General features: G+C 30.8%; 1 protein-coding gene across 1 annotated transcript; it reads right to left on the bottom strand.

Moving 5' to 3' along the window:
* Nucleotides 1-7432: 7432 nt before the first annotated feature.
* On the bottom strand, nt 7433-8740 carry LOC112730635 (aspartic proteinase nepenthesin-2-like). Its single transcript, XM_025780702.1, has one exon. The coding sequence runs from the start codon at nt 8738-8740 to the stop codon at nt 7433-7435; it is 1308 nt and encodes a 435-aa protein (XP_025636487.1).
* Nucleotides 8741-17071: the final 8331 nt, after the last annotated feature.

Consider the following 17071-nt stretch of genomic DNA (forward strand, 5'->3'; position numbering starts at 1 on the left):
CCCCCCCCGGTTCACGCCGAGTCCAACCCCTCCACGGCCTTCCCCTTCGATCACTTCCCGCCTTCCAGCGACTGGAACATCTCCAAGGGCGCCGCATCTTTCTCCCATGCCAGCCAGATCTGGAGAATCGCGATCCGCAGCTCCCAGTGGTGTCCGACCCGATTGATCCCCCACGGCCCGTTGACCCGTACCTGATTTCTCCTTAGTTGTTGGGCCCAATATTTCCTGCTTGCCCCCATGCTGTATGTTGTTGCATATGGCCCAATTCGTTTCTCCGCATGGCCTCTTTGGTGTTGCATTTGTGGGCTCCCTTCTCAGCCCAATTAGTTCACAAGTGACTGTTTTTTCCGAACCTTCCGCATAGAGCATAACGGCTCTTCCCCCCAAATCATGCATACCATGATTATCATTAGTTAATGCTTGATACGTTTCGATTTCACCGAGATTACAAGATGCACAGCAATTACTCAATTCATGATGTCAAATTCTAGGTAATTAAATTTCAATTTTTTAGTAATTCAGTTTTTTTTTTTAATTTAATTAACCGTTAATTTTTATTTAATTAATTATGTTAAAAGGTTAAGTATAATTTCTGGTTTATAAACCATACAATTTTTAAGAATTTAAAAGAAATCTGATTATATTTCAAGTATTAAATTAATTCTACGGCATTCGCACGAGAGCTCTCTTCAGTGGCAACGTTCGTGGCGCAATGTAATAGTAGCGAGGCGGCGTTCTGGCAACGAAAGGTCCAAGCGAGAACTTTTTTTTTAACAAGAGAGCTCAACACAGTATAGTGGAGCATTAGACAGCGAAATGTAGTCATGATCAAAATGGAAGAAAAACTAAAGCAATTAAACTATTCCTGATGTCATCTCCGATAGTGCCATCAACAACAAAAGGGATCCACACTACTCCACTCTCTATAACTCGTCAAAGAACTTTGAAACACCTCTTATGGACCACCTTCTTTGGAATTAAAAATCCGAATGTTCCTCTCTAGGCAGACATGCCAAATAACCGCAAAGAAGCATATCATCCACTTGTTCCGCTCCTCTTTTCTGTTTACAACGCCTGTCCAACTCTCAAAATGTTCTTTTAGTGAGCTCGGAATAGACCACGCTCTCCCGAAATCAGACAGTCATCGACACCACACCTGCCAAGTAAACTCACAACCCAGAAACAAGTGGTGAATATATTCAACATCTCTTTTACATAACACACATATGTTATCTCCGTGACTAATTATTCCAAATCTAAGTAGTCTTTCTTTAGTGTTCACTCTTCCTATCAAAACAAACCAAATAAATAACTCCACTCGTGGTGGCACCAAACCTTTCCATATAGTTCTGGTGAAGCTGTAGCTGGTGATATCCTCCGGAAGAGTATCTGACTGCACCACCTGCACAAAAGAGTTAGTTGAAAAAATCCCTTCCTTGTCAAACTTCCAAACTACTCTGTCTTGCTTAGTACATGCTAGTTTAACAGGTCTTAAGCACTCATGCAAAGTCTCGACTAATCCTAACTCCCAATGATATAAGTCTCACCTCCACTAGAAGTTTCAAATCCACTATGACCCATCCCAAAATCCACAATCCCCTATTACAGATCCTTTCTGATTTGAAACAGAGAAAAGTCTCGAAAATCTCATCTTGAGCGACCCACCTTGTAACCAGAAATCTTTCCAGAATCGAGTCCTCCTACCATCACCCACCTCCATAGACAAACCTGCAATCATCTTGTCTCTTACATTGTTATCCTTCAGCTGCAACTGACATATATCCTTCCATGGTTCCCCACTAGTAGGTAGTGGCTGAGCTGATAACATCATATTGGGATTTAAGTCATAACAGGAGCATACAACCTTCTTCCATAATGGACATTCCTCCTTTGAAAAATGCCACCACCACTTGAAGAGTAGAGCAGCGTTTCTAATAACTGCATCACCTACCCACAATCCACCCTCTTTTTTAGGGGCCTGAACCACTTCCCACTTAACTAGAGCTATACCATTCCTACCTTTCTCCTTACTCCATAGGAATTTTCTCTGTAGCGATATCAACTTTTCTGCCACAGCCCTCGGCATCTTGTACAAACTCAAGTAGTACACTGGCAAGCTATTCAGTACAGACTTTATAAGGACTAACTTACCCACTTTATCCAGCACCTTTACCTTCCACAAACTGAGCTTTTCCTCAACCTTGTCAATTATCGGTTTCCATGTCTTGACCAGCCTTGGGTTCGCTCCTAGAAGAATGCCAAGATATCTAACTGAAAGGTTCGCCTCTTTACATTCCAATAAACTGCACATGTTGTCGGTCCACTGCTGATCACAATTGATTGGGATTAAACTTGATTTATCGAAGTTAACACGCTAATAGTATAAAATAAGATTTAGTTAACATTTTTTTTATGTATTTGACTAAATTTTGAAACATATATAATAATATATAAATATCTTAATTATCTTCTTTGCATATCATTTTAGTATTTATATTATTAGTTAAAGGTAATTCGCATCATTTTAATATATATTAGTTGAAATCCTGTTAAATAGTTTCGTACATTTGGCCAAATGACATAATATATATTGATATGTCAACTATTTTTTAATGTGAAAATGATTCTAATTATTTTCATGTGTGAACAGTAAGTTTCATCTGTGAAAATTATTCTGATTATTCTAATTATTTATCAACCTTTCCATTTGAAATTCAGGTTGACATACAAAGGGTAGGTGGTGGACTTTTAGAGAATTTTTTTTGTCATTTTGCTGATGCTAATCGGGAAAGGATTTTTTGTATAGTTAGTACATTGCGATGTAATTTTTTTTTTTTGTTTAAATGCCAAAGTTGTTATTTGCTTAATACACATTATTACTGTTTCAGAAATATATGTTAATACTATATTATCAGGTAATGTATTTCTTCCCATATGTTGTTTGTATGGTTTAACTGATGTGTTTCAAATGCCCTTATGCAATCAATTCCCTTATGTAGTACATGGAGCTAATGGAATATTTGTACAATGCGTACAATAGAAATTTAGGAAGTATTAGAGATATAACCATTAGTGTTACCTTTTTCCATCAGTGTAAGTTTCTAGGATGAGTGATATCATGACATGGTATCAGAGCTCTAGATCCTTTCCCCAAAATCAGTTTAAGCTTTTGGAATGATTGGTTTTATGACATGAGACGTTTATTATCCCTACTACCCGGATGATTATTCTGAATATTATGGGTGATGTTCATTTTGTAACTCATATAGCCCATTGTACACATTGTACAAATAAGCCATATTAATCTTAGCCCTTCCTATTAGTTGTTACGATTACATTAAGTATTTTACGTATCGCATTTTCGTGTTCATACACTAGTAATAATTATAAGGTGGTTTTTGGTCTATTCTTCAAACATAGAAATAACAAACACTACACTAAATACACGTACTTTTTGTTTTTTAACAAAAGGAGCTCAATACAACCGTTTGAAGTGAAGAACTAACTAGAGCAACTAGAAAAGAAAAGACAAAAAACATAAAAGAAAATCAAATATTAGAGACAAAATTAATCTTAATTATATTAGCATTATCATCCACTACAAGGGACACGAAGGATACCGGCCAAAAATTATCGGCCGTTAATCCAACTACCGCAGATATCAGAGATAACATCAATTGACATCCATGTGCCACAACATCTGATTGATTAGCGGCTACTGCATGAAGAACCGCTGATAATCTATTTTTTATCTTATAACCAACAATTCCCCCACAGCTACAAAAACCCATGAATTCAAATGGTAGTGCATAAAACCCTGACGTCGCTGCTCCACCGTGCGCCACTGTTGCCCATCGTTGCAGCATATTAAAAATCGCTGGAAAAACACTTCAAATAGCGGCAGTTATTCATCCGCTGCTAAACAGAGAGTTAATGATAATAGTCCTATATAGCGGCGGTTTTAATTAAGCCACCTCCAAATTATCTGCCATAAAATAGTGAAACAGCGGCGGTTATAGAAACGGTTGCTGGAAATCGCCACTAAAACAATTGCCCGCACCACTATCCAGGATGGTTTACTTAACCGTCAGAATTGGTTTTTGCAGCAGTTTAAAATCGCTGCTAATCATGCCAAAAACCGCCGCAATTCTCTACCTCTCTTGTAGTGATCCACACAACTAAAGAGATCAATATCATTCTACTTTTTGTAGCACTTGAAAGATCTGCCAATAATTTCTACTACTTCTATCGTTTTGTTCTAAAATATTAGATCGCTCCTTTTCAATTAAATATTTCAAATGATAAAAAAGAATCCAATCAAGTGAATCAACCACTAAATACACATACTTGTTTAATTGAATAATGGCTAAATTTAATTTATTCAAAGTATCATTTTCCAAGAACCAATTTTTGGTTTATGAAAAAACACTATGCATTGTTATTTCAAATAGCATATTGTTGAAACTCAATTTTTGTTTTATTTTATTAATGAATTTTTTTTTTTATCAAAAACCACTAAATCTATCACTAAATATAACAAACCCGAAAATTAAATATAAATAATAACAATTTTTATTTCTATCTCCAACTGCTTCAAATTTAAAATTATTTGAAACTTTATCCAACCACTAAATAAAACAAGTCAAATGAAATCTAATCCTATTAAATTTGATTATTTACTAAGTTAAAAGTAATTGGTTCAGATAGAATATGAAAAATCCATGTTTTACTAAGCATAAACGAAAGGCCATATTTTTTAGATAAAGAAACACAAAGCAACATATTTTTTATAAAGAGAAGAACTTTGAATTACTTAAATTATCAGATAAATAACTCATATATGATAGGAATTGTAATATTTAAATCATAACTAATAAAATAAAATGCGTAACGGATTAAGCTTAAGAATAAATTATTATTTGTATCACAAATGTTTATAATGCTAATAAATTTATCAACGAAAAAAAAATTAATATTATATCTATGAAAAATTGATCGATAATTGAATTAAATAATACATATACTTATTTATAAATATATATGATTGATTTAGTAATAATTTTTTTGTGCGTATAGGGATATATGATTGAACTTTCTAATTGATGAATTATCTTACTTAACATATAATTGTGAAAAGAAAAACAAAAACACGAAAGACCTCAAAATCTCTTTATGAGAGTGTTGAAAAAATAGGAACTAGGGGTGAGTATGGGTAGCGGATATTCGATATTTCAATTATTCGTCTAAATTCGAAGCGAACCAATTAAGTTGATGTTGGAACTAATGGATAATCAAATCCGATTTGAACTAAACTTATGTCTTTCTCTAGTAATTAATTCGGATAATGATTTTGGATGTGCGAAATCCAAATCAACCCGTGAATCCGATCATATATTAATTAAGTAAAAAATAAAAAATTAAAATATATATATATATATATATATATATGCCTCTTAATGATTTTGAGTTTCTCACCCAGTAACTCTAACACTAGTAGCGGTTTTCTCACCCTAAGTAAACCCTAGTAGAACTTTCTCAAACCTCACCTTACCTGTAAGTGATTCTGTTGTTGGAAGTACTTCTCCAAGTGCAACCACTCCCATTGTATTTAATGTGTAGCGGATATTCGATATTTCAATTATTCGTCTAAATTCGAAGCGAACCAATTAAGTTGATGTTGGAACTAATGGATAATCAAATCCGATTTGAACTAAACTTATGTCTTTCTCTAGTAATTAATTCGGATAATGATTTTGGATGTGCGAAATCCAAATCAACCCGTGAATCCGATCATATATTAATTAAGTAAAAAATAAAAATTTAATATATATATATATATATATATATATATATATATATATATATATATATATATATATATATATGCCTCTTAATGATTTTGAGTTTCTCACCCAGTAACTCTAACACTAGTAGCGGTTTTCTCACCCTAAGTAAACCCTAGTAGAACTTTCTCAAACCTCACCTTACCTGTAAGTGATTCTGTTGTTGGAAGTACTTCTCCAAGTGCAACCACTCCCATTGTATTTAATGTGTTTAGGTTTTAATGTATTTGGTATTTAATATGTTTGGATTATTTCTATTGATTTTACATGTTTATTGTACTTGAAAATTTTTAAGATAAAAATTTTGTTTTTTTATTTTTTTTTATGAATTTTTGTTTGATCGGGTATCCAATTACACGAATCGAATCAATCCATTCTTAATCGATTTGGTTCGATTCGGATACATATACAACAAAACGTAAATTCGAATCAAATTGAACTAATTATAATTCAATTGGTTCGATTCTAATTTTACCATAAATCCAAACCAACTCGACTCGTACTCAACCTTAGTAGGAACGTGATGATGATTGATGACGATAGACAATACAAAGAATTTTATGGCTAAAGTTACTAATATTTTCAATAAGATATTATTGAGAAGTCCATTTAGCGATTAATAAATATGAACATAGTACTTTAATTGATGGTTTATATAGTTTTAATCTTAATATTAATTTTGTTAAATCTCTATAACAAAATACTGATAGTATGTAATAATATAGTGTACTTGTTGAAAATTATACTTTAATTTTTTGTAGCATAAAAGATTAAGTCATAATGTTCAAAGAAAAGATCGAAAGATCATATATGTTAAGGTTAATAAAAAATAAAATTATATCTAAATTGGATTTTTTTTTAATTGAACTTAAAGACAAACAAAAGAAACCATTTTAAATAATCTAACCACAAGAAGCAGTTAATTACTTGAGTTGATAACACACTGATATAGTCCTTCTGATGATGAAAACTAGACAAACTTAAGAAGTAAATCACGAGTTGACTAAAGGTTTATATGAATCCTACATAATGCAATGCTGAGATTGGGTTTATAGAAAGCATTTATTTTGTTGACACAAGTGGGCGCTAACTGTTAAGAGCACAATTCTCTAGACCAAATCGCACCTTATTTGCTGTAAGAGAATGAGGAAGCCACCACAAGGATTTACTCCCCAACATATCAAGTGTCAATTACTTTTTCAAGAGAGGTGTTCATCTCGATTTGCCTCCTCAGAATGTTTTTGAAAGGATGGAAGTAACTGAAAGCACCACAGGAAGAGTCAGAGAATGGTTCTGTTTGAACATTTTCTCAAGCTAGATCAAAAACAACTTAGGTGCCTACCAACAAGCTGACTTCAAATTTATTTTTGAGTAAACACCAAATTCGGTCATCGTCCATTTTCACGAAAGACAAAGCCATTCCTATAAAAAAAGATACAAAACCAATTTTTATTATTATTTAAATAGTTTTTTAAATAGAGGGATCATATTGTCCCAAAATAAAAAGGTTGAGGTTTGAAGCATCCCTTTTTTTTTGGATAAGAATCGCTTTATTCTTCGTAAAAATGGACAAGGACCGGATTGAATATTTACTCAAAAATAAACTTGAAGTCAGTTTGTTGGTAGGCACCTAAGATGTTTTTGATCTGGCTTGAGAAAATGTTCAAATAGAACCATTCTCTGACTCTCCTTGTCGTGCTTTCAGTTACTTCCATCCTTTCAAAAACATTCTGAGGAGGCAAATTGAGATGAGCACCTCCCTTGAAAAAGTAATTGACACTTGGTATGTTGGGAGTAAATCCTTGTGGTGGCTTCCTCATTCTCTTATAGCAAATGCTGCTGTCATCACGGATAATCTTACTGAACTCCCCAGCTGCAGTAATTAAAATGCTGTCTAGTTTACCCACAAGTTCTTCATGGACAGCGTTCAGAAAATATGAACCGGGAAAGCCAGTGTCAAGAAGTAACGGCTGATTTCCAAACTTGGTCCGATCAATCCGAAGCCTCTGGCTGTTTACCCCGAGGTCTTCCAACTCCACATAATAGTAATATTTGTTTGACCCAAGCATGAGAAGATCCAGCGTCTGGAAGTATGTTGGCGGCGGCCTCACTTCTGAGCCAAACCTCAGGTAGGTTTGGGGAGGGTTTTCGTTTTTCACATAGGGAGCCAGGCAATAAGAAAACCTCTCATATTGATATTGCCTGAGAAAAGAACGAAACCCACGGCTCATGCCAAAAACCCCTGTTACTTCATAATCATGACTGGCGCTTGGGTTATAGTTCTTATAACCACACCCAAAGCCAATATTGTTCACCCGCGCAGTACCCGTTGGTGAGGGGAATGTGAACGTATCAGCGGCAAGCACGCCTGAGCTGTTGAGGCCATATTCAAAGTTCTGGATCGAATATGTGCAACGGCCTCTTTCCTCGTCGTAGTCTCCCGGAAGGCAGAAGGGGTGGCTTTTAGGCACAGGTCGGTAGCTTCCTGACTTGCTATTTGGATATGGTTCACCTCTTTGGCTATAGCACCTGTGGTTTTCATCTTCAATGTTACACTCCTCACACTGGATCCATGTTAGGTCGGTTCCAGTGTCCAGCCTCAAAAGGTAAGATTTGTAAGGGGCAGTACCATCGTCCCCGGTGCCAATACCAACGCTAATTAACATGCCGCCTTGTTTGGAAGGGGAAATGAGGGGATTTACTATGCCTAAGGAGGAATGATGGGTCTTTTTGTAAAATGGAGATTTTGGGGAATGGGGCGGGATGAGCTCGAGGGACAAGCCATCACTTGGTGATGGTGGTGGTGGAGGAAGGCTGTGGCGTGGGAGGGGTGATAACTTTGACGACAACGCTATAAGGAAGAAAGTCAAGATCATCATCTTCACTAACGGTGCCATGATAAATTATGTGTATTGTTCTGCGTTTATAATAACCACACTACTGTCACTACACATATATATATATATGTAGAAGAGAGTGAAAACTTGTGTGAGACAGAGAAAATATTCTGTTTCTATTCGTTAGTTTTACTTACAATGATGACTTTACCTCTAAGCTCTAATCTTTTTTACTATTAATGGTAGTGAGGATGGAAATTCAGAAATTGATGTGACATACAACCAATTTTTTACTAATTCTTGAATACTATTATTGCAAAATTAATCAGAAAACAATAATGCAGATATTTAAATTAACATGGATTAAAAAATATTGTAAATATAAAGTATGATGACATGACATTTCCAATCACCAAATACTAAAATTAAAACAAGCTAAGATAACTTTTTATTAGCTATTTAGGCATCTTAATCTTGGAATTATTTAATGTCTAACATCGAAAATTTATTATCAATTTCTTACCTCCACTGTATAAGTGTATAGTCAAGGAAATGTATGTAAGATGCTAATTAAAGCTTAGATTAGTCATACAACAATTAATAAAAGTTTTTATTATTAATTATAAATAGGTTTGATGATGTATGTGGATATCAAATTAGGCTTTTCATCCAATTCCATTCCATTTTTCTCTCCACTATTCTGACTTTGTTACTCATTAAATTCATAGAATAACAGTGGTAAAAATAAAAGCTACAGTGGCCAAAGTCCAACATCTAATGTGTCATATTAAATATGATTCTTGTGGTTCTTATCTAGCAAGAATATTTTTACTTGTGAGGCAGAGAAATAGTGTGTTTTCTACGCCCCTATTTTAGATGGTAGGGTTGGAACCATGGCCTTGATGCGTTGATCCAAGTCTAGCTAGCTTACAGTTTACCTAAACTTTTGAGTAAAAAAAACGAGCTTGTACAAAAAGCTTGACCAAAAACAGAAAAGCTTGTAAAACGGCAACACCAAATGTTTAGTAATTTTTATTTAATATCATCTCTGTTTTATACTTTTATTTTTGAAATGAAGCTTGTTCGGAATATTTACGTTCATTATTTATTAATTGAATGTCAAGTTTGAGTAAAACTAAGCACGGGATTATTTTAATTTCATAAACCTTTATATTGGGAGCGAGGCTTAAAAATTCGATTAACTTATATTATGTTCCTTTATCCTTTTCCTTTTCCTTTTTGTTTTTCTCTAACAAGAAAATGCAATAAATTATGTCACGTATATTCTAAAAGGAATCACAAAGCAAATAAATATTAAGAAGTTCCTACAATTGTGGAAAAAAAAGGAATGCGGACTGATGTTATTTAAATATTTAAAAATATGTGTTTAATTATAGGGGATTGCGGGTTTTGGGATGGAGCTGAGTGGATATGGAACTTCCAATGGAGGCGAGAGCTATTCCAATGGGAGTTGGATCTAGTAAACCAGTTGCATGATGCATTAAGACTGGTAAAACTGGCTCATGGTAGTGAGGATCGAGTTGTATGGAAATTTGATAAACAAGGGATATTTTCTACTAAATCTTTTATGCAGGTAATCCAGGAGGACAACCTTCCAGAGGATATAACAAGTTACAACTTTACAAGGACAATTTGGAAAGGTTTAATTCCACCAAGGGTGGAACTGTTTGTCTGGTTTGTATTGATTGGTAGGATAAATACGAAGGAGAGGCTGAGTCGGCTGGGAGTTATCCATCAGGAAGATATTATATGTGTGTTTTGTAATAAGAGTATTGAGTATGTGCACCACTTGTTCTTTGGCTGTGATTTTTCTTGTCAGGTTTGGTATGCTTGGTTAGCATTTGTTGGAAGGCAATGGTCATGCCCAGTAACGCTAAAAGAACATTTTATAACTTGGACAGAGATGTCAGCTAGCAAGGAGGAGCATAAGAGGTGGTTGATGGGATTTTGTGCGATTATCTAGAACATCTGGCTAGAAAGGAATAGAAGAATTTTTTAAAACAAAGGAAAAGGAGTTGTTGAGGTCATCCATATGTCTGTTATGAACTATAAGGAGTGGTTAGGTGGAGACCCTTTTTGTTGTTGATGACAATGCCGGAGATGACAATGAGATAAACAGTAATTTTACTTGGAGTTGAATAGCGTAGATTATGTTTTTTTTTGTTTGTCTACTAGTGTTTACTCCACTTGATGTGTTGAACTTTTTTTCTTTCAAAAAAAAATTATAGGCACACAAGTAACATCACGGTATCATATCAGGTTGCCTATTGATTCAATCATGAATGCTTATCAATTACAAGTGCTCTAATTAAGGCTATTTTTTTTTAGTAATGAAACAAATTGCGTGTAATTCAGTATTATGGTTAAATAGTGTGTTTTTTTTATATGAATTTTATTTTATTTTATTATTTTAAATAATAAATTGGACCCTTAGATTTTGATATTGTACAAATTGAATGATCCAGATTTGTGATGAAATAAAAAAAATTTTAGTGTAAAACAAATTAGAGGGTCCTATTTACATGTTTGAAAAATTGTTCAGTGTTAAAATATAAATCTAATCCTCAAATTTGTATATTTAAAAAATTTAAAATAAAAAATAACAAATTTAAAAAATTTGACTTTTAGATTTATAAATTTAAAAAAATAAAATAAAAATCACAAATTTAATTCTCATATTTGTGATATCCATACAAAATAAAAATACACCAAATTTTTATATTATTAAAAAATACTATTACACTACAACACAAAAAAATAAAAAACGTTTAATTAATGGTGAGGACAAAAGTTCAGAAACTGATCATGCGACATTTAACCGTTTTTTGCTAATTATGAATACTGCTATTGCAAACTTTATGCCAAATTATAAGTTTAATTGTCAAGTATGATAACATTTTCAATCACAAAACACGCTAAAGTTAAAACAAGGCAACCTTCGCTCTTGAGTCTTACCTATTTAGACATCCTGATATTCGAATTACTTAATGTGGGATATTCAAATTATGCCAATTAAAGCTTGGATTGATCATACAACAATAAAAATAAAAAATCATTGTTAGCTCATTTGCTTATATAGTTATATTGAATTCCCTCTGGGACCACCGTCTATCACTCATTCACTATTCATGACCCACAATAAAATAGTAATTATAATACTTATATTTAAAATTTTATTAAAGAAAAATATTTAAAAAATAAATATTTTTTATTGACATTAGCTAACTTTAGATTAATAGTTTATTTTTATTTTTATACTATTAAAATTTAGAATTTATTTCACTAGTGATAACCTTAAGAAATATCATAAAAACATGATGACTTATACTAGCAAAACTTGTTTTTATTTTTGTTAATCATATCATATAAATAAATAAAAAAATCACTAATTAGTTGCATATTTACGCTTATAATCAAACTTTATAAGTGATATAATCAAACTTGATCATAGTTATAATCAAACTTCATAAATAATACAATTAAACTAGATTTATATGTATAAACATAATGCAAATAAAAGTATAGAAATACAGTAACATTTGTTATTTGGTGTGTTTGAAAAACTTGACTATTCAAATCTAAAACACTTTGATTATTTTTCTTATGAAACTTTGGTTATTTTATCTAACATAGTTGATCGCCTTATTGAAAAGATGTGTAAAATAATGTGTGAACTATAAACGTAAGGAAAAAAACGTGGTAACCAGCTGATTTGGTAGCTGAATTCATCTAATGTTCATGGATTATTGAGTTATGTTAGATGACCAATAATTTTTTTGGCCAATATAGTAGTCAATACTACTTACTGAAGGGGTATAAAATATAATAATTTATTCAGTCATGATATTAATGGATATTTGACATCTATCTCATGCAATAATTTATTAGATTAGAATAAACAAGTTTGATTATATATTTATTATATATTATTTGATCAATTATTTTATTATGATATATTTAATTATTCTAATAGTTAATTATTTAACTATATATATATATATATATATATATATATGGAAGTTCTATGGTGGCATTGGTTTTAGTGGCTAAGAGTGGCATAAGTTTGACCAACAAATAAAATATTGACACATGATAAAAAAAATTTAATCTAAAACTAAAATAATTCTCTCTTTCTTATAATTTCTTATAATTATTTTTATCAAAATAATTTTTTATAATTATAAAAATAATTTAAAAATATTAAAATAATTTTTTAATTATATTTATAATTATTATTTTATTATTATTTTTATTTTTTTAAATTAATTTTTTATAATTATTTTTACTAAAATGATTTTTTATAATTATTTTTTATTTTTTAATTATTTTTAATAATTTCTAAAAATAATACCAAAATTATTTTATAATTATTTTTTTTTTTGTAATTTTGAAAACTAAAACCAAAATAATATTCTCTCTCTTATAATTTTTTATGATTATTTTTAAACTAACACCAAGAGGAAGAATATTATTTTGGTGTTAGTTTTTCAAAATTATGGAAAAAATAATTATAAAAAATTATTTTTTAGAAATAAAAATAATAATAATAATTAAAAAAATAATTTTGGTGTTATTTTTAGAAATTATTAAAAATAATAATAAAATAATAATTATAAACATAATTATAAAATTATTTTGATGTTATTTTTTCGAAATTATTTTTTATAATTATGAAAATAATTATAAAAAATTATAAGAGAGAGAATCATTTTGATTTTAGATTTAATTTTTTTGTCATGTATCAATATTTTACTTGTTGGTCAATCTTATGCCACCTTTAGCCACCAAAATCAATGCCACCGTAGAACTTATATATATATATATATATATATAGTTACTGATTTTTAATATAAATAAAATATTTTTTGTAATTTATATCTGCGTACTCTATTAATCTGCCCGTAATTCGTATGTACAAAAGTTATAATAATTTATATATCCATAAGTCTGTGAAAAAGCATATTACAGGTAGGCTTGTGATTCGTGTGAAAAAAAGGAAAAATATCAAAAAAGATTCTCTAGGTTATTCTTAATTGTAAATGGTATGGTCAATTGAGGCGACAAAATGTTAAATTTTTGTTTTTTGAATGATAGTCATCATGTTAGTTATATATCTACATCATTTAAGTCTCTTATGTGATGTGTAATGATAGTACTAAAAAGTAAAAAAGTAAAAAGTAAAAAATAAAAAGATAAAAAATAATTTTTACTTGTTCATATTCATCGGATTTAAGATAACTTTATTTAAGTTGTAGTATTAACTTGTTCATCAAAGAGATTAGCATGTGATAGCATGTAGGTAATGTTTTTTTTTTTTTTTTTTTAATTAGAAGTGAGACTCATGTTCAAAACTTTTAGATAAAAATAAAAAGATTATACTATTTAAATTATAGCCCGTTGATAATGTCGTCTACTTAAAAGATAAAATTTTACAAAAGATATATATATAATTCAAGGGTGTGATAGAATGAAATTGCATCCATCTTCATCTTTAATTACAGGAGTGGAAAGGATTGAATAGAAATTTCTACCACAATTGTGAAAAGAAAGGAATGAAGACTGATGTTATTTAGATATTTGAAAAAATGTGTTTATTAGAACATAATGTTAAGAAAAAAATAATAAAAGTTTGAATATTGGAATTAGGGTTGTTTCAATAAGTCCAAAAATAATAAAAATAGATATAATACTAACATGTGTTATTTGGATATTTAAAAGTATTATTATAATCATCCCATTACAACAGAATATGAATGGACATAAAGGAAAAACATGATTAGAATGTAACAGAAGAGAGTGAAAACCTCTGAGACAAATAAATATTGTGTCTTCTATCCCTTACTTTTACAATCATGATTTCACACGCTCTAAGTTCAAATCTTTTTTACTATTAATGGTGAGGATGGAAATTCAGAAACTTAACTATTTTTTTTAATTATTGAATACCACTAATGCAAAATTTAAGGCAAACTATTAAATTTAATTAAAAATAATTGGACATATATTTAAATCAACGTGTATTAAGAAACATTGTATTGTACTAATATGAAGAAGTATGATGACATTTTTCCAATCACAAAATACGCTAAAATTAAAACAAGTTAAGATAATCTTTTATTCAGCTTCCTCTTCATTCCAATAGTAGTCTACATATATTATATACACATAGTCATAAAATAAACTCTATTAATACGAAACTTTGTTCTTTGGTACTTTTTGTGTAGGCACATATAGTTGTGTTCTGAATTTCATTCCATTGATTTTAACAACGTAAAAATTTTATAAATCATCACTAAACACAGTGGTTGATATTTTTATTGTATAAAATTTATTATATAATTCATTATTGTTTGATCCTTAAAGGCAATGTAAGTTTTTTGATAGATAATTGCATATAAATATATTTTGCACATTACTGTTTATAATTTATTTCATGCTTCAATCAATGTATTTGAAAAATTCAGAGTTAAAATTTCTATTTTTTGTTTCTTTATCATCCACTATGTTTTGTTTATAAGCTATTATATATTGAACGGTAATCTTAATCTTAATTAACTTACATGCTTTTATAATTTCTCAAAAATAAAATCAGATAACTTTATTTTTGTATTTTAATTTAAAATAAAAGGCTCATATTTAGTTAATTATCCTAACATTAGCTTGATATTAATCGTTTTCATTAAATTTACCATGCATCACACGAGACACTTCGCTGGTTCACAGAATAATAGTGGTTAAAAAAAATATTTGCAGTGGCCAAAGTCCAACAATCCTACCGTGCCATATTAATGAGTTTTTCAGGAAGGAATTAACTTTGATTCGAAAACAGCAAAGTGATGTAATGAAAATCACAATTAGGTCTGTTTGACTTCATGTTTCATGGACCTCACGTAGGGTGGCTGTTTTAATATATTTATCATGTTCACTTGTCCACTAAAAATATTGTTTACTATTTCATAATCACATCCATTGGATTTAAGATTCTTTGACTTTAAGATTCTTTTACTTGTTCATCAAGGAGATTAGTATAATAGCATCTAGGTAATTATACAACATGTATGTGCTATTTGGATGTTTAAAAATATCATTTTTGAATAATGCTATAAATTCAAGAATTTTTGTTAATCAAGTTTAATTAAGTTGGTTTAATATCAACAGATAACATTACTCCACGTTTTATTATTTAACTAGTTAGATTTGATTCATAAAAAGGCTTGAATGTAAACATTACTCAATAATTTTTATAAAGATAAAGTATGTTTTTTATTCCTAATATTTTCGAAATTTTTAAAAAAAAAATTTAATATTTAATGGGAGACTTGGTTTGAACTGGCTGGTTCTGACCAAAATTAGCCAATTGGCAGGTTTGAAAAACCAGGACTGATCCAGACTTTTTTTTTTTCGCTCCCAACCTAAAATGGCGTTGTTTTCAATGTTTTTAAACAAAAAAACTAGAAGGCTAAAATGGCTAGCTTACTCGAATGCTCATTCTCCCAAACTCCTAAACCCACCTGAGACAATGAGACCTAATCCTCTGTGACTTAGAGAAGCTCACATCGCCCACCGGCCAATACCACCGCTACCGCACAATTGCTGCGACATCATCGGCTACTCTGACTCGTCTTGGTGGCCTCTTTGCATCTCGGCTCGTCGTGTCTCTGGTCGTCCATGTTGTCGTCGTCGTTGAGTCTCTGGTCGTCCCTGTCGTCGCTGTGTTTGGTTTCCAGTCTCCCTCTTCTCTGATCTGCCCACCGTGCATTAGGCATGTGTTTTTAATTTTTTTTTTAAGTTATTCAGTATTTCAGTATTTTAGTTAGAATTAATTGATTAATGATATTGATCATCTAAATTTGTTGATTATATTTGGTTGATTATAATTTATAACTTGTTGATTCTTATTAGATTGTTCAATTTTTTGTTTTATAGTGTAATATATTGTTGTTATATGTTGTTACAGTTGTATATTATTCTTGGTGGATTATTATTGTATATTGTTCCTGGTTTATTAGGATAGCTTCATCAAATACACCATTGAAAAGACTAATTTTTCAAGAACAAGGATCAATTTCTAATGCAATAATTGGAATCCAAAAAAATAACAATAGAAAAAAAAATTGATCATGCATGGGATCCAGTTAACCAGTTTAACTAGTGATTCATTGGTTGAACCACTAATTCAATAATTTGATCGGTTTAATTATCAATTCGATTCTGACAACTACGTGCAGAACTGTAGATTATTCTTTTTTTTTTTTGTCATGAACAGTAGATTCTTTTAATGGAAAAACTACCAAAAGTACTCATAAAGTTTACGAACGCTGATAAAAATACCCATAAACTAAGAAAATTAACGCTGTACCCATAAAAGAT

This window comes from Arachis hypogaea, chromosome 12 (genome assembly GCF_003086295.3).
Source record: "Arachis hypogaea cultivar Tifrunner chromosome 12, arahy.Tifrunner.gnm2.J5K5, whole genome shotgun sequence".
Classification (NCBI taxonomy): domain Eukaryota; kingdom Viridiplantae; phylum Streptophyta; class Magnoliopsida; order Fabales; family Fabaceae; genus Arachis; species Arachis hypogaea.

Excerpts from the sequence above, each read along its gene's own strand:
- LOC112730635 (XM_025780702.1), bottom strand. The coding sequence starts at position 8,740 with ATGGCACCGTTAGTGAAGATGATGATCTTGACTTTCTTCCTTATAGCG.